Below are 24,440 nucleotides of genomic sequence, written 5' to 3'. Positions count from 1 at the left end.
CCAATTTTTTTAAAAAAGTAAAAAAAGAAGTATAATTGATATACTAAGAAAGGAGAGAAAATGGAATTATACAAAATGCTCAATTAAAACCACAAAAAGCAGAAGAGTGGAAGGAAAAAATAGCAACAAGACCAAGGGCAATGAATAGAAAATAGTATCCTAATCCAACTATATCAATAATCACTTTAAACATCAATGGTAAAAATCCACTAATTAAAAGGCAGAGATCATCAGAGTGGATGAAAACACAAGTCCCAACAATGTGTTGTCCACAAGAAACCCATTTTAAAAATAAAGACACATATAGATTAAAAGTAAAGGAATGGAGAAAGATATGCCACACTAACACTAATCAAAAGAAAGCTGGAGTAGCTATATTAATTTCAGAAGAGCAGACTTCAGATTTATCGTAGGTATACAAGCCTGATTCAACATTTGAAAATTCATGTAATCCATCACATCAACAAGCTAAGGAAGAAAAATCACATAATCATATCAATATATGCAGAAAAAAACACTTGATGAAATCCAACACGCATTCAAGATAAAAACTCTCAGCAAACTAGGAATAGAGGGGAAGTTCCTCAACCTGCTAAAGAACATCTACAAAAAACCTACAGCTAACATCATCCTAGAAAGCTAGAAGCTTTCCTGCTGAGATTAGGAATAGGCAAGAATGTTCCTTCTCACTACAGTATTCCTTTTCAACATTGTACTGGAAGTCCTAGCTAATGCAATAAGACCAAAAAAAGAAAGAAAGAAAGAAAGAAAAAGTATACGGATTGGGAGGGAAGAAATAAAATTGTTTTTGTTTATAGATGACACGATTGTCTATGTAGAAAATCTGGAAAGATCTACTAAAAAACTCCTGTAACTAATAAGTGATTATAGTACGCTTGCAGGATACAAGGTTAACATAAATCTCATTGCTTTCCTATATACCAGCAATGAACAAATGAATTTGAAATAAAAAATACAATACCAATTAAAAACAAATAAACAACCCCAATACCATTTACATAAACATCCTGAAAAATGAAATACTTGAGCATTAAACTAACAAAATATATATAAGATCAATATGAGGAAAGCCACAAAACTCTGATGGAAGAAATCAATGAAGAAATAAATAAATAGAGATAGTTGATGCTCAGGGATAAGAAGACTCAATATTGCCAAGATGCTAGTGCTTCCCAACTAGTGCTTCCCAAATCTATTGATCTATATATTTAATGAAATCCCAGCAAGTTATTTTGTGGATATTGACAAAATGACTCTAAAGTTTATACGGAGAAGAAAAAGACCCAGAATAGCCAACTCAATATTGAGGAATTGAGGAAGAACAAAGTTGGAGACTGACACTACTGACTTCAAGACTCACTACAAAACTACAGTAATCAAGGCAGTGTGGTATTGGTGAAAGAATAGACAAATAGATCAATGGAACAGAATAGAGAGCCCAGAAATAGACCCGTATAAATACAGTCAACTTATCTTTGACAAAGTAGCAGAGGCAATACAATGGAGCAAAGATCATCTTTTCAACAAACAGTGCTGTAATAACTGCATATGCAAAAAAAGAAATAAATCTGGTCACAAATTTTACACCTTTCACAAAGATTAACTCAAAATGAATCACAGACCTAAATTTAAACACAAAACTATAAAACTCCTAGAAGATAACATAGGAGAAAATCTAGAAGTCCTTGGATTTGTGATGACTTTTTAGATACAACACCAAAGGCACAATCCATGAAAGAAAAAATTAACAAACTGGACTTCATTAAAATTAATTACTTCTGCTCTGTGAAAGATGAGGTCTACAGAATTAGGCGTTAAACCACAGAATGGCAGAAAATATTTGCAAAAGATATACCTGATAAAGGATTATTATCCAAAATATACACAGGACTCTTAAAACTCAACATAAGAAAACCAACAACCCAATTAAAAGACAGGCCAAAGACCTTAACAGACACCTCATCAAAGAAGATATACAAATGACAAATAAGCACATGAAAAAATGCCCATATCTTATTTCATCAGGGAAGTGCAAATTAAAATAGAGATGTCACTAAACATCTATTAGAATAGCCAAAATCCAGAACAGTAACAACATCAAACCTTGGCAAGGGGTTAAACAACAGGAACTCTCAAGCATTGCTGGTGTGAATGCAAAATGGTATAGTCACTTTGGAAGACAGTTTAGCACTTTTTTTTTCTTTTATAAAACTGAATATACTTTTACCACATGATCCAGCAATCTGGTTCCTTGCTACTTACCCAAAGGAACTGAAAACTTACTTCCACACAAAAACCTGCACACAGATGTTTTTTATAACAGCTTTATTCATAAGAGCCAAAACTTGGAATCAACCAAGATGTCCTTCAGTAGGTGAATGGATAAATAACCTGTGGTCCATCCAGACCATGCAATATTATTTATCACTAAAAAGAGCTATCAAGCCATGAGAAGACATGAAGGAATAGTACTGAGTGACAGTGGCCAGTCTGAAAAGGCTACATACCGTACGATTCCACTGGAAAATAAAATATATGACATTCTGGAAAAGACCAAACTTGGTGACAGTATGAAGATCTGGTGATTTTCAAACGTTAGAGGGAAGGGATGAATAGGTAAGCACTGTGAGATGACGCGTGGCACAGCTGGTACTAAAAACTGGGTTGACTCCTAAAGCAGTTGAACTTTCTATTACGGTTCTGCGTCAGCAAAACATAGGACCTGCCAGGGCTGAAATCCCATTGCCACCTGTGCCTCCGGTTGGTGACCAGACTCCCTGAATTAATAAAAGGGTTTTTTGTTTTGTTTTTTTAAGACAGATACCCAGCAAGTTACCCACTCTCCAACTAAGGTCACTTGGGCAACTGACTTTCCAGAGCAAATTGGCCCCGTTTAAGAATTCTTGGCTCCTGAAATTCGGAATAAATTGGGTTCTTCTAAAAGAAGCTTTATTTGGGATTCTAGGCTGAACCCCTCTGGACGGCACATAAGAGACGGCAAAGTGAAGGGGGCTCCCCGGCCCAACAGAGGAACCCCGACACCGCGACACCGCTCAACCCGGCCCGGCGGGGCCGGCCCAGAACCAGGCCCCGGCGGCGCAGCGCGGGCGGGGCCCGGGCGGAGAGCCAGACCCGCCGCTGCCGCCGCGAGCCGTGACCTGCCCGCCAGACCTGGCGGCGCAGTCTCGCGGGATTCCTCAGCTCTCGCTCCCGGTGCGGCTCCTGAGGTGGCTAGAGTCCCGGACACTCCCGGGAGCCGTCTCTGGTCGTGGGGGTACGGTGGGCTGGACGGGGACGGGGAGGAAGGTGCCTTCGACCACCGCCCGAGGTGAGGGTCCTCGGGCCCCGACTGGGCGGGCGGCCGCGGCCGGGCGGGTGCCGGGGTGAGCGGGGGCGGGCCTCGAGGGGTGCGGGGCGGGCGGGGGGCGCGCGCTTGTTGCCGCAGGTGTAGGGAAGGCGGCGGCGGCGGCGGCGGCGGCGGGACGGTCCGCACCGGCCAAAGTTTTCCCGGAAGTTGGGGAAAGGCGATGCCGGTCCCCGCGGGGCCAGGGGCAGGTGCCCGGCGCTGGGCCCGGGGCAGGTGCCCGGGGTGGGGTGAGTTGCCCTGCCTGGCACTGGAAGTCGGGGCATCGGTGTGTGTTGGGGGATGGGATGAGGGCGTGCGATTTTTCGTGGCTCCGGGCCCACAGCCTCCCTCCCACCGAAACTCCGTCGCCGCCGCGGGACAGCTTTGCTCATTTCCCTTTTCCGTGAGATCGCTACTCACCCCAGCCCTTGAATACTAGTTTCGCTCCTCCGCAGTAGGAATCCTGGAAGTCACCCTCTACTTGGCATTTTTAAAAACGTAAAAGTATGTCTCCAGAAGAGTGCCACAAAAACTCGCCCTTTAGAGTCTTTAAAGAATTGAAGAACTCATGAGATCTTAAGGAATTTCCCCGGGACTCGGTTTTCTTGTGCGTAATAAGATAGCCAACAGGGGCTTTTAGGTTTTACAATTCTATCAGCCCTTCTTAACTTATTCCTATCCCCACCATTTTCTCCATCTCACTCATCCAGTGCCCCCCTTTTACCCTGTGTTCCGTACAGCGCAAGCCTCCTATCATCCGTTCCCTAGAGATGAGACTTCCTCAGCAGGCGATAGATTCTGTGCCAAGGCAGGTGGAAGAGGATCTCCATGAGACGAAATTTTCCGTCGTTTTTCCGGTGTTAGTTACCTAGGGTGAAAATCTTAACTCTGCACTTTGACGTACGCATTTGAGTCTATGACAAACGTTGCTGATACACCCTTTTGGTTGTTTTTACAGTAATTGACCCAGAACTCATTTTCAGGAAAAAGGGCTTCCTTCAAAATGGTAAAATAACTAAACGAGGAATTTGAGCATTTTATCTTTGGATGGAAATCTGAGAATGAAAAGAGCGATTAATCCAAGCCATGTGGTAAAATTAGGAATTTGAAGAGAATGGAAACGTTTACATTTTTGTGGACATGTATTTTTCTACCCCTCATACGAGGGCACAGTCTTTTCACCTGTGAACCAATTACTGTTCCCAGATGTATGAAAATGGCCTACAACATGACATTTTTCCCTAATCTGATGGGTCATTATGACCAGAGTATTGCGGCTGTGGAAATGGAGGTGAGTAGTTCTTCGTATCTTTATGGAAAAATAGTTTATGCTCTTTTCTGGAATAAACTATAAATAGGACCTTTTTTAAAAAAAAAAAACACAGACACAGTAGGGGATTTCTTCAAGTTGTATATAAGTCCTACTTTGAATAAATCCCTTTGAGAATTAAATCTCCCTACTAACTTGCGCTCGTGTACATCTGTGGCCCTGCTTAGTGGATTTGCTTAAGATCGGGTTCATTTTATACGAAGTATAGTTATGAATGATTTTGCAATGTCTTGCACCTGTCAAATATTTTGCTCTCCTGAGTAAATTTTGGTAGTTCCTCTAGAAATGTGAATTCTGAATTTTCCTAATTGATTGAACGTGTAATCTATATTGCCTGGACTAAAAGTGCTTGGATTACATATATTTTCATAAGTAGTTGTTATGTTCACTTGGCCCTGTTTTTCTGAAGCAAATCAATGACTAGAAGATTTTGGGGCTGTAGATAGTGTTTTGCTAAAAAGTGATTTTTTCTTTAAGCATAGTGCTTCAAGTATTCTTTGTAAGATACCTGTTTAAAAAAAAAACAAAAAACAACACACACGTCAGGGGAGGAGCAGAGCGACACTAAAGATTGCCTCAGGTGCCTCAGTTACCTGCCTCTGGTTTAGAGATAACGCAGATTGCTAGGGAGGTGTGGGAAGAAAGAGTTACCTGTAGAAACCTGTCCTCTCCTACAGATCTGTTAGGTGGATAACTTTCATGAAGGAAAGAAGACAAATGTTTCTGTAGTTTTTTTCCAGAAAAACTGAGGATAGTAAAGGCTTTTTCCCCTCAGATTGTTTCTTAAAGTTGAAACCCCGGCAGTTTTAATATAGACACAGCTTTAAAAACTGACCAGACTTGCTTTCACAGCTTCTAAAGTCTTCCATTGTTGTTTAGTTGAATAGTTGTCCAGCTACCTCATTGTAGACTCATGTCTAAAATAGGAAGGCTTTTGAATACTAAGTAGAAGTGCTTTTAAAAGATATTGCAAATTATATTGCTATAATCTTTCAATGGTTTTTCAAACCAGTGCAAGGTGTCTTTTTGAACACTGAACAGATGATGTGGTGAGACTTCCATTGGTTAATCAGAACCATTTTGATTGTTTAATCTGATTAAATAAAGTATGTAGTGTGAGTAACTTCAAGGAATAATTATAACCTTCATTCACATTTTTTCTGATAAGTGTTTTATAACTCATATCTTATAGAGTTCTTAAAAATTTTTTTAAATCTGGTCTCCTTTTTGTATAGTAGCTACATGCATTTTGAATGCTGACATTGACCTTATAAATTCAGATAATTTAGAATTCCTTATCATAGAGTACCATTATGAAGATAGGGAGAGATGCATCCCTGCTATTAAATACTGTAATTATAAGATGATAAGAACTAGTTTTTGTTCTAGACATGTCTTTTTAAAACCAATTGTTTCTGACCCAAAAAAGATTATTTTTCATTTACCTAGCTTCTTTCCCAGGTAGTTTTGTGTCTGGACTTGATATTAAGAAGGCATTTTTGTTCTTCCCTCCTTTATTTGATTGCTGACATTACTAATCTCCTCATTATATAATCTACACTTTCTCTTAGCCTTTACTATTAAGTTTTATTCCATAAATCACATTTCAGTTGGTTTAAGGATATAAAAGAAAGCCATCAAGCAGTCATTTAATACCAGCATTAACCTACGTTTACAAAAGAAGAAAGGGAAATGGAAAGGCAAAATAATATCAACCTAAATCAGACTTTAAATCCCTATAAATTATCTTTTTGGTCCAGTGTATTACGCTTTTCCTATTGCCCCGTTCTTATTTTTCCTTAGCCAGTGGCATTCTCTTTTAGTTCCTGTATTGAATGTCCAAAATTCTATAATTCGAGAGTTGTGACTTAAATATCATGCAGAGCTTCTTATCCTCTTTTGTGCCATTGACCCATTCTCAGAATTTTAAAATTTAAATAACATAAGTAGGATTACAGAGGAAACCAACTATATTGAAATGTACATCTATTTATAGCCCAGGTTAGGAAGCTTTGAACCTGTCATTATATAGGTGAAGAAACTGAAGCCCAGAAAAGTTATGATTTGTCCAAGATCTGAGCGCTATAATCTGATGCAGTCTTCTCTGTCAACATGGACCATAATGTCATCTTTAACGGTTTTTGTGGGGTGTTTATTTTATCCTTGACCTTATTAGATAAAAAAGAAAATATTTCCTAAGATTAGAATGTCCTGTGTTAATTTCAATCTTTGCTACTTCTTCCTAAACTTCATTTTGATAAAAATTAAGCTGGGAGATTTTTTTTTTAACCTCTAATCAGTTCTACCTTTCTGTTTCTCATCCATGCCTTGAATACAAAGTCTTGTCAAAATTTTTAGATCAAAAATAAAATCCTTTGGCTTCAGCCTGTCCCCTCTGGTGTTGCCAAAGTGATTTCAGTAAAATGCAAATCCATGCAGTCCACTCTGGGGTTAAAATTCTTCACCATTTCCCTAAAGCTGGAAAAATAAAGACCTGACTAGTGCAGCACCTAAGGTTCTTTATATGAGACCCTGCCTTCCTGTCCGGCTTCCCATCTCGTTGCTTCCCATGTTACACACTCTGCTTCGGCCAAGCTGACCTGTTTGTAGATGTAGAATTCAGATCCATATTACTCCCTCTCACTTATGTACAGTTGCACATATTGTATCCACTGCCTCCTGGGCTCCTTACCTACCCTTCTTCATCTGCTCAATTTCTTTACATCTCAGTTAAAGCAATAACTCTGTGTTTAGCGAAGTATTCCTTTCACCTTTCTCCCAAGCATATTTAATCAGCCACTCTCTACACTCTGATAGTACATAATATATACAGGTGTTCTTATACTTACTGTGCTGTATTGCACTTAATTACATGGCTCTCTCCCTAGCTTTTGAGGTTGTTGAGAGTAGGGATGTTTATTCATTTCTGTTTCTAATGCCTAGTACAGTGTACAGTGCCTCTGAGCATGGTAGATGTTCAATGAAGGCTAAATAAAGGAAAGGGAGATGTTTCTTATTCTAATAAATCATCAATGAGAATTTTCCCTCCAAATCTTTACCTTCCACCTTTATCTTCTGCAGAGTCTACGTGAAAGGCACTAATATTTTTTTTTTTATTTTTTATTTTTTTAACATCTTTATTGGAGTATAATTGCTTTACAATGCTGTGTTAGTTTCTGCTTTATAACAAAGTGAATCAGTTATACATATACATATGTTCCCATATCTCTTCCCTCTTGCGTCTCCCTCCCTCCCACCCTCCCTATCCCACCCCTCTAGGTGGTCACAAAGCACTGAGCTGATCTCCCTGTGCTATGCGGCTGCTTCCCACTAGCTATCTATTTTACGTTTGGTAGTGTATATATGTCCATGCCACTCTCTCACTTTGTCACAGCTTACCCTTCCCCCTCCCCACATCCTCAAGTCCATTCTCTAGTAGGTCTGTGTCTTTATTCCCATCTTACCCCTAGGTTCTTCATGACAATTTATTTTTTCTTAGATTCCATATATATGTGGTAGCTGGTAGCATACAGTATTTGTCTTTCTCTTTCTGACTTACTTCACTCTGTATGACAGACTCTAGGTCCATCCACCTCACTACAAATAACTCAATTTCGTTTCTTTTTATGGCTGAGTAATATTCCATTGTATATATGTGCCACATCTTCTTTATCCATTCATCTGTTGATGGACACTTAGGTTGCTTCCATGTCCTGGCTATTGTAAATAGAGCTGCAATGAAGATTTTGGTACTTGACTCTTTTTGAATTATGGTTTTCTCAGGGTATATGCCCAGTAGTGGATTGCTGGGTCATATGGTAGATCTGTTTGTAGTTTTTTAAGGAACCTCCATACTGTTCTCCGTAGTGGCTGTATCAATTTACATTCCCACCAACAGTGCAAGAGGGTTCCCTTTTCTCCACACCCTCTCCAGCATTTATTGTTTGTAGATTTTTTGATGATGGCCATTCTGACTGGTGTGAGATGATGTCTCATTGTAGTTTTGATTTGCATTTCTCTAATGATTAATGATGTTGAGCATTCTTTCATGTGTTCTTGGCAATCTGTATATCTTCTTTGGAGAAATGTCTATTTAGGTCTTCTGCCCATTTTTGGATTGGGTTGTTTGTTTAATATTGAGCTGCATGAGCTCCTTGTAAATTTTGGAGATTGATCCTTTGTCAGTTGCTTCATTTGCAAATATTTTCTCCCATCCTGAGGGTTGTCTTTTCATCTTGTTTATGGTTTCCTTTGCTGTGCAAAAGCTTTGAAGTTTCATTAGGTCCCATTTGTTTGTTTTTATTTCCATTTCTCTAGGAAGTGGGTCAAAAAGGATCTTGCTGTGATTTATGTCATAGAGTGTTCTGCCTGTGTTTTCCTCTAAGAGTTTGATAGTGTCTGGCCTTACATTTAGGTCTTTAATCCATTATGAGTTTATTTTTGTGTGTGGTGTTAGGGAGTGTTCTAATTTCATACTCTTACATGTACCTGTCCAGTTTTCCCAGCACCACTTATTGAAGAGGCTGTCTTTTCTCCACTGTATATTCTTGCCTCCTTTATCAAAGATAAAGTGACCATATGTTCGTGGGTTTATCTCTGGGCTTTCTATCCTGTTCCATTGATCTATATTTCTGTTTTTGAAAGGCCCTAATATTTTTATGTGGTTTACATATCATCCACCTTTGATCTGCCTGAGCCTAGTTCTAATAAAATACATCAGTTGATATCCTCTATGTTCTTTGCCATTATTAGCGTGACACGTGTTTATTTTGAATTTATTCAAAAGATTAGATTTTTTAACCATTTATATTTATATGGAGTGAAAGAATTATCTTTTGATTGGACCATTGTATTATAAACTATATGTGTCAGATTTCTTTTCAAACATTGTACTTTAGTACTTAATCTATAGTCCAGTCAAATACTAAATTATAACTGAATATACCTCAGCTTTTACTTTTAAAAAGTGTTTTATAGTTTCTCTAAAGAACTGATTGTGTTTTACACTTCCAACCCAACTGCCTTTGGCTCCTGCTGGGCCTGGTTGAATTTCCAGTGTTTACTATGAATTAACGTTAGGATGAGGGGCTGAAGAATTATCTGATGATTATGGCAACCAGTTGTGCCTTCTTAGCTACCAAGAATTTCATGTAAGTCAAGAGATCTATTTCCCTCCTCTTTTATGCCTTAGTTTTCATTATGTGTGATAGTTATACTGGTTTATAGAATTTATAACATTTGTGGTCATTGCTGATCTGTGATTATATGAGATGGTTTAGGGCAGTGGTTGTCAAACTTTAGTTCATAGACCAGTAGGTTGTGAGCTTGTTAGAAATGCAAGTTCATGGACCCCATTCCAACCTACTGAATCATGATCTGTGAAAGTAGAGCTCAGGAAACTGATTTAACAAGCTGTCCAGGTGTTTCTTACGAGTGTTAAAATTTGAGACCCAGTGGTTTAGAGCAGGGAATGCAGACATTTTCTTTAAAGGGGTAAATAATAAATATTTTTGGCTTTGCAAGACATTCACTCTCTGTCACAGCTATTCAACTCTTCAATTGTAGCCAATACAAATGAGTGTGGATGTTTCAATAAAACTTTACTTATAAAAACAGATAGTGCATCAGTTTTGGCCCACAGACTGTAGTTTGCTGAACCCTGGTTTAAAGTACTTGAAAATGTTCTTAAGGATTACACACATAAAGCATGTAATAAAAATCATTATTGTGCATTCTTATTAATATGTTACCATATGTGTTATGTGTTATTTTCTTTCCAGATAATTTTAAGTCAAATTTATCACAAACCAAAGGATCTGACTGAGATATCCTGGTCCTTTAGTTTTGTTTCAGCGATTGCTTGAAAAAAGGGACTTTGATTTTTTCCTTACTTTATTATCGGAGACTGAAGTCATTTGTATTACTACAAAGAGTTAATTTACAATTCTGAATAGTAACTTGGCTTTGTAATGAAAAGGATGTTGTACAGTCTAACTCTCCCAAGTGGAAAAACAAATGGTTGCTGGTTTTCCATTGTGTTGCTTTTTGTTTCATATCTAGAGCATTGTTTCTCAAATTGTGAGGTTGATGTCCCTTGAGAGACTGATTTCATCCAGAAAGAGCTGAGACTGATCTAGGGAAAATGGAGACCAGAATTTTGTATTTTTCTTTTTGAATTGCCTTCATTAAGACCTAGGCAAAGCTAAGTCATGTATTGTGTTTGGAACAGCATGTGGTTGTTCTACTTTTGAACAGTCTAAAGGGAAGTGAGCCAAAAAAAAAAAAAAAAACAAACTCCTTTCCTTTCCACCTGTTAGTATGCACTAGTAAAATGTCTCTAATCAATTAAAAATAAAGGGATGGAGAAAAACTGTATAAAAAACTTTAAAGAAAAAATCTGTTTCTATTGGTTTTTAAACATATTCATCTGCTTTTAGATGAGTCTAGTGGACCCCTCCCTTTCCTCCTTATTCTCCACTCTTCTACCCCATACAAAAGGGAAGAAAATGTTTAGTGTGACTAACCTCTTTATTTTTTAGGGAAGACTTTCTGAAAATAGGTGTAATTATTCTGAAAGTAAGCTATTGAGTCATTTAAAATGAAATAAATATAGAAAAGTATTCCAGATCAGTTGTGTGTATAGTGGCTACTGTTGGGTTTTAAATGTAGAAACTATAAACTTACCTTCCTTTCTGACATTGTACTGCAGTAGTAGGGAAAGTACCTTGACTAATTCTGAGTCTGCAGAATCAGGGTTAGACCTGTATGTGAACAGAGGACAGTATTTCTCCTGGGAGTCTCTGCTGATAGGCACAAAATCCCTAGGGTCATTCCTTGTTATTCCACAGTCTGGGATATTATTAGTTATGCCTTCAGGAGAGCCTGTCCGCAAAGAGACATGGTTCTTTTAGACCATGGGAAGACTGTTGTGTTGTGATTTTTTCCTTTCCTTGAGAATGTGGCATGTAGATAATGAAGTTTTATTACTCTAGTTTGTATATATGTATGTATTCATTCATTAATGTTTGTTGAATGTGTACCTGAATGTGAATTATAGTTTTTCAAGTTACAAGTTTTCTTCAAATAAATTAGCTGCCCCTTTCTCTCTTTCTCCTCCTTCTGGGACCCTCATAATGCAGATTGTTAGTATGCTTGATGTTGTCCCAGAGGTCTCTTAAATTAAACCGTCCTCATTTTTTAAAAATTCTTTTTTCTCTTCAGCTTGGGTGATTTTCACTACTCTGTATTCCAGCTCACTGATCTGATTCTCTGTATTATCTAATCTACTGTTGATTTCTTCTAGTGTATTTTTTATTTCAGTTATTGTATTCTTCAGTTCTGTTTAGTTCTTCTTTATAATTTTGAACTCTTTATTAAATTTCTCACTGTGTTCATCCGTTCTTCTCCTGAGTTTGTTGAACATCTTGTGATCATTGTCTTGAACTCTTTATCTGGTAGATTGCTGATTTCCACTTTACTTAGTTCTTCTTTTGAGGTTCTGTCTTGTTCCTTCATTTGGAACATATTCCTCTGTCTCCTCATTTTGCCAGATTCCTTGTGCTTATTTCTATGTATTGGGTAGGTAAGTTATGTTTCCCAATCTTGGCGAATTGGTCTTATGTAAGAGACGTCCTGTGGGGCCCAGTAGAACACTCCCCTCTGGCCACCAGAGCTGTATGCTCTAGGGGTGCCCACTATGTGGGCTGTGTGGGCCCTTCTGTTGTGACAGGGCTAACAACTGTGAGCACCCTGGTAGGTGAGGCTGGTCCCCAGCCCTGCTGGCTGCAAGTCCCTGCCTTGTGTGGTGGCTGCCAGAGGTAGTGGTACCCACTTACCACTAATAGGCTAGAGGGAAGACTCCAAAATGGTGCTTGCCAGGACCAGTGTCCTTGTGGTAGAATGAGCTCCCCAAAATGGATGCTGCCAATGTCTGTTTCCCCAGGGGGAGTCCCGGCCTTCTGCCTCTCTGGGAGCCTTTCTAAGATCAGTAAGAGGGTCTGACCCAGTCAGATTACTGCCTCTGCATTGGGAGTTGGAGTGTGTGAAGTTTTGCATGTGCCCTTTAAGAGTGGAGTGTCTGTTTCCTGCACCTCTCCAGCTCTTCTGTATGCAAGCCCTGCCGGCCTTCAAAGCTAGACATTCTAGGGGCTCATCTTCCCAGCGCGGGACCCCCAGGCTAGGGAGCCTGATGTAGGGCTCAGACCCCTGGCTCCTTGGGGAAAACCTCTGCAATTGTGATTATCCTTCCATTTATGGGTTGCCTACCCTGGGGAGTGGGTCTTGACTGTACTGTATTACTACCTCTCCTAACTGTCTCATTGTGGTTCCTTCTTTATATTCTTAGAGGTGGAAAATCTTTTCTGCTAGTCTTCAGGTTGTGTTCATCAATAGTCACTCTGTAAAGCTGTAATTTTGGTGTGCCCGTGGGAGGAGGTGAGCTTAGAGTCTTCCTATTCCACCATCTTGGCCACATTCTCTAAGTTACAAGTTTTAAGTTAAATAATTGACTCTTCAGTGGACAGATTATTCTGCAGTACCAACCACTTACTATATATCTTTGTCTAATTTCTAAAGGAAAGGTCTTTTGGAGAAATAGTTTAAAATTTGTAGTGCTCGCTAAGAACTACTTAAAAAATAACATGTTTTCTGTTGTGGAAATAATGCAAATTTCTGTTTTTTATTCTTGTCTTGTATTCCAGGCCCTGGTTTGCATTTTTTAAAAAGAAGTTGACTTGCCTGAGATTGGTCACATTCATGATAATAAGTGGCAGAGTTTGTACCACTTGATTATACAGTAGTCCATTAACATTCTCAAAGAATTTACTCAACTCTCGTAACCACTTTGACAGTATTTGCTCTGTGAAGTGTAAACATTTAAGGACCCCTTTAGATCTTTAGTGAGTCTGTTGCCTACCTAAGGCGCACCACTTTTTTTTTTTTAATCATTTTTTTAAACTTCTTCACTTTTTCTCAATTTTCATTACTATCACTAGAGGTTGGCTTTCTTTTTGGTGACATTTTAAAGTAAGAAATAAAGCTCTTACCACTTCTTGAGAGTTACTGTGTGACACCATGAGTAGAAAGCACAAATCCTGCGATGAGAATCAGATGCTTTACGGTCACTTGGCCTTGGTCACTAGTAAAGTGGCTTCTTCCATGTACCAGGGGGATTCTGATTCATGCTTCAGGAAAGTGACAAATGTCTATATAACCTGCATCTTTATTGCTAAGGGAGGCAAGGTGCAGGCGAGATACTGCCACAAGCCCACTCTGCTTAGACTTAGCTTTATGTATTTCTTAAAATCAAAATATTTTTCTTCTTTTGATCCCTCTCTATTAGCCTTTTAACCCAGAGTTTCTCTTCAGGATCTTATAGCACCAGCAACGCCGGGTCTATACTATGGTCCCTTCCATTATCATGTCATTAGATCATGGGGAGCTCGCTGGTGTGTTTTAAGGACAAGGTGCAGTGTGACAGAAGTAGGCATTCTGAGAGTGTGAGTAGTACGCTCATGCTGCTTTCCTGTGTCTTTAAAATCTACTCCGGCCACTTGAAGAGGGAATCATATGGGCTACACCTGATGTCATAAATAGGTGACTAGAAAACACCCAGTTCATGAGAGGTCTTGGGCTGATGATCTCTAGATGTCCCATAATTGTGTCCAATGTCTACCAGGAACCATTAGCAGAATCAAAGTGGAAGGTTCCTTTTATTTATGTAGGGTTAATCTCCTCATTGGTACATACCTATGGCCTCACCAGCTTTATGTCCTAAATATGATGGGCCAGCGTGATGTCCTGTGAAATAGTGATATGGTTAGAGTCTCTGGTCAAATGAAATTGAGGCACAGAGCTGAAGAGCTGATATTACTCTAAGGTGGTGCTTCTCACACTCTGGTGTGCATCAGAATCGTCTGAAGGGCTTGTTAAAACACAGATCACTGACACCACCTCCAGAATTCCCGAATCAGTTGATCTGGGGTGGAATGGAGAATTTACTTCTAACAAGTTTCCAGTGGGGCGTGCTGTTGCTGCTTCAGGGACCACTCTTTGAGAATGACTGCTCTAAGGCAAGTTGGGGAAGATGTGTTGCTGTCCTTGTTAGGTGAAAGTAAATTCCTTTTGGAGGAAAAAGCATTGGCCAGATTAGAGCTGCATATGTGTTGCCAAGGCTGTACTGATTTGCTATAGTAGAGAGATCACATCTGGAAAAGTACTTTAGCCATTTGATTAAGGTTGCTTAAGACAATGTATTAATAACATATCCAGTTAAAATGGACAGGTGCCACCGATTACTACCCCTGAATCTGTTTTTGATGATGTCACTCATCTCTGAAAGCCCTATCTACAGTATTGCTTTTGATTTTCTATCATGGTAGAGGGAGACCTCTAATGTTTTTTGTTTTGCCACCTCGACCATAAAAATGTTTATCCAGGAAGCCAGTATGGTGATTGTGCTATTGTGAAATACAGCTATTTGAAGTAGACACACCTGGGCTTGGGAAATTACACTGGGTTGGGTTTGGGATCTGTTAGTTCGCATCCTCCTCCGGAGTTGCCCCTGTGTAATCTGAAATTGGCCCCTGTACACAGAGGGCAGGGAGAGACTGAAGAAGAGGCAGACCACTCCAGATTGGCAGATTTAATAAGCAAGAAAACTTACATATGAGGCTTGTCTTGGGTGGCCACAAGAAGAGTAGATCTCCGCACCCACCCGCCAGAATCTTAAAAGTTTATATAGAGGCCTTCACTGGGCTCAGCCACACATACCGTCCAGGTGATCTCAGCACCACTTTACTCTCAAGGCTGAGGCCTTGGGCAGCTTGTAGTGCGGGGAAGGCCAGTGGAACATACCTTCAAAGGACAGGAGAGGGGATGAGGGACTTCCGTTTGCCAGGGTCCAACTCATGCGTCATGTCCTCTCGATTATCTCCTCCAACAGGGTCCCACCAAGCCCCTGTAAAAAGCCCAGTCTCTGAAGCTAGCACGTTGAATCTAGAATCAATACACTCCTATCAGTATTAGCACCATCTAAAATTTTGTTCTTTCCTCCATAACCCAGCACCCTCAAACCAATATAAATGTATAGTGTCTTACAAATAATGTATAATCCTTTTTTTCAGATTTAATTTTGACTTGACCCTCCCAGGCATGATGGGGTAGAACTCTTCTTATAGATTGAGACATTGAAGCGTGGTGGGGATGGGGTATGAGGCTATTTATTTGCTTCTTACAAAGTAAATCTTTCAGATGAGTGCCTCAACAGACCAGGGATGAGGGTCTGCTTTGAGGGCTGGGGGTTCAGAGTCCTGTGTGGGGACTCTGAACCTTGTCATGTATCCCTGCTTCAGGTCTTGACATCCCACTGCCTTCTTATCACAATATCACTGGATCTCCAATGTGAAAGGGAAGCAAATTTAACTGATATAATTTGGCAACCTGCAGGATCAAACTGTGCCTTTGGTTTTCAACTTCAGCCTTGAGATAGTAAAGTGGTGCTGAGATCACCTGGACAGTATGTGTGACTGAGCCCAGTGAAGGCCTCTATATAAACTTTTAAGATTCTGGCGGGCGGGTACGGAGATCTGCTCATCCCAAGACAAGTCTCGTATTTAAGTTTTCTTGCTTATTAAATCTGCCACCTACCAATCTGGAGTGGTCTGCATCTTTTTAATCTTTCTGTTTCACTCCACACCTTGAGCCAAGAATTCAGGGATGCCAGTATGTCGCTCTCTTCCTAAGCCGAACAGCGCCCCTAGAAGCACTCACTTCAGCCCATAGTCCTTGAATACGTGATGGTCTTTATACCTTTCTCTGCTTGTCTGGCAGCAGCCACTCCGCCTTGTCTTCACTGGGCACATAATTCTAAGAAGTTCTTTTAATCTAAGTGATTATAAGGATAATACAATTAGTTGTTTTTCTGCTATATACCATGGGCTGCCAGATTTCCATCTTTAAATACTGACAGAATGTTTGCTCGCTTTTGGCCCCAGTTAGTCCAGAAAACCAGTTCTAGAATTCTTCCCATTTCACCGAGGTCACTTACAACTTGTTCTTTATATAATTTTTATGCCAGTTGGTCTTCTTGGTTGCAAACAATAGAAACCAACTTTGACTAACTGAAGCAGAAAATGGGTAGATGTTGGGTAGCTTGTCGGATCAATGGAGAGGCTGGAGAACCAGGGAGAAGCATAGGGAACCAGAACACAGCTAAGATCATACCATAAGATCAGCCTGTCACCAGTGCCAATGCCAGTGGACACTTCCTGAACCATTGTCCCTGGACACTTATTTTGGCACTGTGGGTATTATTGATCCCACTGCAACTGCCTCAAATAATCTGACTGTTCTTTTATACAAGAATCTCAATACCTGGAGCATCCACCTGGCCAAGCTTAGATTATGTCCCTATGTTTTTGTTGTCAGGTTGCACCCCTGCATCTGTCCTTAAGCTTCTGTAGCATCCCACCTACTTTGGGATTCCCCAAAATAGGACTGCTGGGCAGATGGATATGGAAATGTTCATTGTAAAACTCAGTGCAAGACAGAGTTAGTTAACTAACAAGGAGAAAATTTCATTGTGGTACCTACAGTTGCTTTGAAATTTGTGTCCAGCTCTGCTATTCAAGTCTTTGTTACCCTCTTCATAAACTTTCTGAGCCATAAAGTGTCCTTAGAGACCATCCAGTAGTTCATCATGTTCATTTTACTGATGAATGCTCTGAGACTCAAAGACAGAAAATTATCTGCCAAAGGTGACACCAGCAGTTAATGACAGAGCTGGAACCAGAATTACAATGCTGGCATTATTTCCAGCGAAGGATTATATAAAATACTCCACATATTTTGGTTCTCATTGTCTATATATCATAGTTTGGCTCTGCTCTTTTTCAGAATGGAGGTATAGTTTGCCTTCTTAATTACCCTCTTCTTTCTTGTTCTTGCTAGTACTGATAGTAACTACCACAGGATTTCTACCAGGAACTGACCATTTTCTTAAAGTTTCCTACCTTTTATTTCTCTGAGTGTTAAAAGTATAATCAACAGGACTATTTTAATTATTACTTAATGCTAGAATTTCAAAAGCAGCATTGATTTTTTTTTATGCTGTGGTTAGTTATTGTGTGAGTTTCTGAGCCTTCTTTGAGAATAAAATTTGAAAAGGAGAAATTCTTGCATGAGACCATGAAGGCTCTGGGTTACTGAGAGAGTTGAAGAAGGTGTGTCGTTCAGGGAGGAGAGAGGGAATGGACTGAAGAGCCTAGAAAGTTTGAATCATTGCTCAGTTCATGGGTTTACATAGCACTTACCATGCTAAATACTAGTTTAATAATATGATATTCTGAGTATAAGATTAAGGACACAAGGGCTTCCCTGGTGGTGCAGTGGTTGAGAGTCCGCCTGCCGATGCAGGGGACACGGCTTCGTGCCCCGGTCCGGGAGGATCCCACATGCCTCGGAGCAGCTGGGCCCGTGAGCCATGGCCGCTGAGCCTGCGCGTCCGGAGCCTGTGCTCCGCAACGGGAGAGGCCACAGCAGTGAGAGGCCCGCGTACCGCAAAAAAAAAAAAAAAAAAAAGATTAAGGACACAAGAAATGTCACAGTGAGTCAGGTTAGTAGTCTTTCCATCTCAGTCAAGGTTTGGTTTCTGAGAATGATACCTAGGACATTTTGTGGAAGAACATAAAAGATTCCTGTCAAGAATTTTATTTAAACAATTAGGGAAATATGCTCATTCTGTTTTTTCAACCATTTGGGATGAGTTCAATAACAGGCTGACTATCCATTATTTAAAGTGCTATTATTTGTTCTAAAATTATCTGTTCCAGGGAATTCCCTGGTGTCCTGTGGTTAGGACTCCAAGCTTGCACTGCAGGGGGCACGGTTTCGATCCCTGGTCGGGGAACTAAGATACTGCAAGCTGCGTGGCGTGGCCAAAAAAAATTTTTTTTAGATAGATAGATTGATTTTAAAAATTACCTGTTCCAGAATTACCTGCTTCAGGAGGTACATGTATCATCTGAATATGATAACCATAGTTTGAGGTTTTACTGTCTTTGATTAATGTGTCCTGTGAACATTTGTTGAGTTTTGTTTCATGTTAGAAGATTCTCAGTCCTCTTTTGATATCCTTCTTCCCCTTCATTCTTATTGGCATTCCTGCCTGTCTCATGCTTTGGGGAAGGGTAATTTTCAGGGAGAGTTGGGTGGCAACTTAGTATCAGAGTTACAGAGGACAGATCTGGAGTCATTTGGACCCAGGTTCCTGTCCTGGTTGCCATTTACTACTTATGTGACCCTATGAAAGGTGCTCTAAGAGCCTCAGTTTCCTCATCTGCAAAGTGGAGATAAGAACATCCCTCTCAGGGACTTCCCTGGTGGCACAGTGGTTAAGAATCCGCCTGCCAATGCAGAGGACGCGGGTTCGATCCCTGGTCCAGGAAGATCCCACATGCCGCAGAGCAACTAAGCCCGTGGGCCACAACTACTGAGCCCATGCGCAGCAACTACTGAAGACTGTGCTCCACAAGAGAAGCCACCGCAATGAGAAGCCCGAGCAAAAACAACATCCCTCTCACAGGATTGTTGTAAAAACAACTGGTATAGGGAGGGAGGGAGACGCAAGAGGGAAGACGTATGGGAACATATGTATATGTATAACTGATTCACTTTGTCATAAAGCAGAAACTAACACACCATTGTAAAGCAATTATACCCCAATAAAGATGTTTAAAAAAAAAAAAAAAACAACTGGTATATGAGAAAGTACAGTGCCTAGTTTATGATAGGTGCTGAATAAATCTCATTTATTAGTAGTAGCATTGGCTCAGGAATAAGGGCACTTAATTCTAATTTAGGCTAGATTTGGGGATTTCAGTAACAATTTCAATGAGAAATTGGATTTCATTTTCTCACTTGTAATCTGAGAAAATGGATTAGCTCAGTAGTTTTCAAACTGTGATCTCTGGAGGTGCTTTGAGGTCACTGGTGGGGAAGGGGAGTGGTGAGAGGTGTCTCAGAGGGAGGGCTTCCTGTTCAGCGGGAGCAGCTGTGCTTTTATTTATTTAATATATTAAACTTCTTTGTAACCTCTTAGTTAAAGAAACTAATCCTTGGCAGAATGCACACACACATTTTAAAAACAACAGTCTTAAAAGTCTACTCAGGTCCCTTCCAAATCTAAAAAAATTTCTTTATGTCTGTTAGTTTGCAACGGAGCTTGAACATTAGTGACCCACATTAGATCTGATCTGAAGACATGTTTTGTTTGTCCTGTACATTATTTTAAATGTTCACATTAAAAATTTTTTAAATTTGGAGATTTCGTGTACAAATCCGGGTTCTGTTTTCTTATGAAAAATTGAAATACCTAACAGCTCTGTGCTCCCACTCTCCAATAACAGTCCACTAGAACTGAGTAGCAGCTGCTCCCCAACTACTCTTGTTGTCTTATACCCTTCTGAATTTATCTGCCTGGCCACTGAAGGTATTTGAGTTTTCAGCATCTGATTTATCCCTGCAGATTGCATGAACAGCAATGTTATTGGATTAACCAGTGTTGGAACTCTAGAAGAATTAAACAGAGGATGTGACTTGCATGTTTGCCCCATAAGAAAATTGTTCTAATATAGCAAAAAGTACACGTGTTACTTTCATTTCGTCTGCCCTGGACAATAATAGTTCTTAAGTGCTGACCATCAGTTTATTTATAGCTATTGTAGAATGGCTTCTGAGTTAGAAGAATTAAACAGTGTGTTTTAATTATTTCCATCATAAGAGTTGATTACCAGACACTCAAAATTTGTAGGAACTAGGCTTACTTGGAACAGGAAACAAAGAGGTAAATGCTACCAGTTGCCCATGCCTCCCTTTATTCCACCTCAGTCCGAGAGGAGGATACTCACACAAGCTGGGTGTTCTCCCCCTCCAGACAGAGAAAATTGAGAAAAGTACCCTACTGTTTGCTCTCCAACAAGCTCTTGTTAGGTGGCAAAGGTTTAGGCCTCAGCACCATTCAGATAAGGGAGATACAGTATACAACCGTGGCAGCCCTGTCTTTGCTCAGTCACTGCCCCATCAGGGCAGGGTGAATTCTCCACTGGTCCAAAGTCCTCCACAGCTCTTGTCCTCTAATTGTTGGATGGGTTCTGTATGTGCCCTTTAAATGAGACTTGTTAATTGTAGTATTGTAATCACATCTTATATTTACTTATTAATCTTTTTTTGTCTGCTTGGCCTTTCATTTACTAAGAAATATGAATTGAAATTTCTGATTGTGATCATGGAATTGTCCACTTCTCGTTGTAGATTTGTTGCTTTTCATTTTACATATTTTATGCTATTTTATTAGGCTATGCAGTGCTCAGCAATGCATTTTAATGTATATCTGTTGCAGTTTATCTAGAATCTGAATGTGTTGTGGCCAGAGATACTTAATTGGTCACAGTGCTGAAAATAGAAGTCCTCATTCTCCTATTTATTTTTCAGAGATGTCTCAGTGTTCATAGCTCACTGATGAGACCCTTCCCCTGTTTTTTTGTACAGCTATAGATTTTCTTTCTTTTTTTTTTTTTTTTGCGGTAAGTGGGCCTCTCACTGCTGTGGCCTCTCCCGTTGCGGAGCTCAGGCTCTGGACGCGCAGGCTCAGCGGCCATGGCCCACGGGCCCAGCCGCTCCGCGGCATGTGGGATCTTCCCAGACCGGGGCACGAACCCGTGTTCCCTGCATCGGCGGGCGGACTCTCAACCACTGTGCCACCAGGGAAGCCCCTGAATCAGATTTTTGAATCCAATTTTTCGTCTAACTCTACATGTTCTCTTTGGATAATTACATTCAATTCTTTCAGTTACTGTTTTTATAATGATGACTTCCACATCTGTATCCTTAACCTAAAGTCTCTCGCCTACAGAGCTCTATTTGTTTAATTTCCTGTTAGTAGACATCCACACCCAAATGTCCCACAGGTACTTCATACTGTCCATCAACAGGTGAATGGATAAACAAATTATGGTATAGCCATACAATAGAGTACCACTCAGCAATTAAAAAGAATGAAGTATTGATACACAGAACAACAGGATGAATCTCAAAATGATGCTGAGTGAAAGAAGCCAGACAAGAAAATATACTGTATAAATTTATGAAAAATTCTAGAAAATACCACTCTTTAGTGACAGAAAACAGATCAGTGGTTGCCAGGGAAGGTTACAGGTCGGGGAAGAGGGTGTTGATGAGAGGGGAGATAAGAGGAGGGATTACCAAGAGGCAAGAGGAAACTTCTGGTAGTGATGGATGAATTTGTTACCTTGATTATGGTAATGGTTTCAAAGCCCATCAATGTGTGGACTTTATACACGTTCAGTTTATCATACATCGATTGTACCTGAATAAAGCTGGGAAAAAACCCTCATTATTAATGACTTTTAACAGAAAAACAATAATCCCTGTCCACTGTTTTCTATCCCCACCCAGTCCTCCTCCCCAGTGGCAGCCACTTTGAACCCTTTTAGGTGTTCCTCTGCTACATAGGCCATGTTCTACCTAATATGCGTAGTGTGTTATTTGGATTCATCAGTTTAGAACTTCAGGCAGTAGACTTTTAGTCTTTCCTTCATTATGGTAGTTGATAATATATTTCTCTTACTTTACCACTTTTACTTCTCCTCTCAACCTCTTAATACAATTTTTTTTCACTGCTGAATCAAGTAGTATACTTTGATTGCATTTATTTCCATAAACCCCCCCCCACATAGTTAATATAGCAATTGCATTTTTCCCCATTTGCTTTGTTTTCTGTGTGCCTATGGTTAATTTTTTTTTAGATATCCCAGCACACCTGTTAGACATATAGCAGTAATTATCTCAGATGTTCAGAATATCATATAATCTGTCAGTTCCAATCCCCCACTCCCATCCCCTTGGAGATCTTCCTCCTTCAGCTGTCTGTCCTCCTATCAATATGCTCTGACTTCTTTCTGGTCTAAATGCGTAGCTGTCGTGCTGTGGCTTCCCCTTGCCATGCTTAGTGTTGGATCAACTAATTCCCGAGTCCCATGTCATTTTCCTTCCTAGTTTATTCATGTACTCCTTCAGTTGGTTTTAGGAATACTACAGCCTCTAGTTGCTTCCTAAAAAAGCATATTTGAAAGTTAAAAATTTTGCTTCCTTACAGGGCCAAAAAGGTCATTATTTTACTGTCACCTAAATGTTTGGTTGGGTATAGCATTCTAGGTTGAAAGTAATATTCCTTCAGAATTTTAGAAATTATTTCTGCATTGCCTTCTAGCATCTGATATTACCAAATAGTCAGAATTTAATTCCTTTGCATGTGACCTGTTTTTTTCTATCTGGAAATATTTATGATCTTTTCTTTATCTTGATGCTCTGAAATTTTGGGACATGCTTGTCATTGTTCATCCATTGATGTAGATAGTTATTGTTTATTCAGTAAATATTTATAGAGAAATCACTCTACACACACACAGTTCTAGGCACTGTGGATACAGCAGTAAAAAAAAAAATAGATAAAATCCCTTCCGCTCCTGGAATTTACATTCTAGTGGTGAAGGCAGAAATTAAGAAATAAACTAGTAACATAATGAAATGTCACATACTGATAAGAACTATAAAGAAATACAAAACATAATAATGGAACTGAAAATGACAATATAATTTTTTATGTAGGGTGGGCAGGGAATGCCTCTCTGAGGTAGCCGTTGAACAGAGACCCAGTTGAGCAGAGACACAAGCCATGTGACTACCTGGTGGAAGAGTGTTCTAGATGAAGGGAACAGCAAATGCAAATCCTGAAGCAGACATATACATGGAATGTTGAGAGGCAAAAGGCCAGTTTGGTGGCAATGGAGTAAGAAAAGGAGTTACGAAATGAAACTGGAGACATAGCTAAGGGCCAGGAAATTTAGGGCCTTAAAGGACTTGGTAAGGACTTTGAAATTTTTTCTATTGGGGTCTTTTGAACAAGGACAAACTTGCATTTTAAAGAATCACATCAGTAGGAGTATGGATTGGTACAGAAATTGTAAGATTAGCAAGAGTGGTAAGTAGTGAGACCTGTTAGCAGGCTATTTCAGTAGTCTAAGGTGAAATGTATACTGGCTGAGATGTAGTAACTTAATAACAGTGAGAAATGGTCAAATTTGAAATATATTTTGGAAGGAGAGCCAATAGGATTTGCTGATGGATTGGATATGGGGTGAGAGAAAGAGAGGAGTAGAGGATGAATATTTAGATTCTTGGCCTGAGTAACTTGGTGAATGGTGGTACCACATTACTGAGATGGGGAGACTAAGGGAGTGTTTGGGGGATAGGATGTAGTGGGTTTGAGTTGTGTTTTGGACATGGTGGGTTTGAGATAATGTGTTGACAGCCAAGTGGAGTTGTCCAGAAGGCAGATGGTCATTCAAGTCTAGGGTTCACAGGAGAGATGGAAGCCAGAAATAAATTTGTGAATCCTTCATGTATAGTTGGTATTTAATACCATGATTCTGGATTAGTTTCTCCTGAGGAGTGGGTATACATAGGGTAGAGGTCTGAGGATTGAGCCCTGGAGCTCTTCAATATTGAGACTTGAGAAATGGAAGAAATCAGAAAAGGAACAGTGAGATCCGTAGAAATTCAGGAAAATTCGTATTCTAGAAGCCAATTGAAAAAAGCGTCTCAGGAGGAGGACAGGATCCCACTGTGTCAAATGTTAAAGAGTTGAGTAGGATGAGGACTCAATTG

General features: G+C 39.9%; 1 protein-coding gene across 6 annotated transcripts in view; it reads left to right on the top strand.

The window, feature by feature from the left end:
* The first annotated feature begins 3,222 nt into the window (after positions 1–3,222).
* FZD6 (frizzled class receptor 6) overlaps positions 3,223–24,440 on the top strand; it is a 44,028-nt gene continuing 22,810 nt past the window's right edge. For 2 of the 6 annotated variants that reach the window (XM_089898835.1, XM_089898833.1), the window contains exons 1-2: positions 3,223–3,349; positions 4,108–4,658. In XM_089898835.1, the coding sequence (XP_089754961.1) occupies positions 4,482–4,658 (177 nt within the window). In that variant the 5' untranslated portion in view covers positions 3,223–3,349; positions 4,108–4,481. Of the gene's footprint in view, positions 3,350–4,107; positions 4,659–24,440 lie in introns of those variants that run through there. The other 4 variants (XM_089898836.1, XM_089898837.1, XM_089898834.1 and 1 more) reach the window with 3 other exon arrangements.

This window comes from Delphinapterus leucas, chromosome 17 (genome assembly GCF_059928025.1).
Source record: "Delphinapterus leucas isolate spDelLeu-1000000601 "Yukka" chromosome 17, BTC_Dleu_Yukka2, whole genome shotgun sequence".
In the NCBI taxonomy this organism is placed as follows: domain Eukaryota; kingdom Metazoa; phylum Chordata; class Mammalia; order Artiodactyla; family Monodontidae; genus Delphinapterus; species Delphinapterus leucas.
The sequence above is the reverse complement of the archived record's forward strand: the minus strand, read 5'-3'. Positions and strand labels throughout refer to the sequence as shown.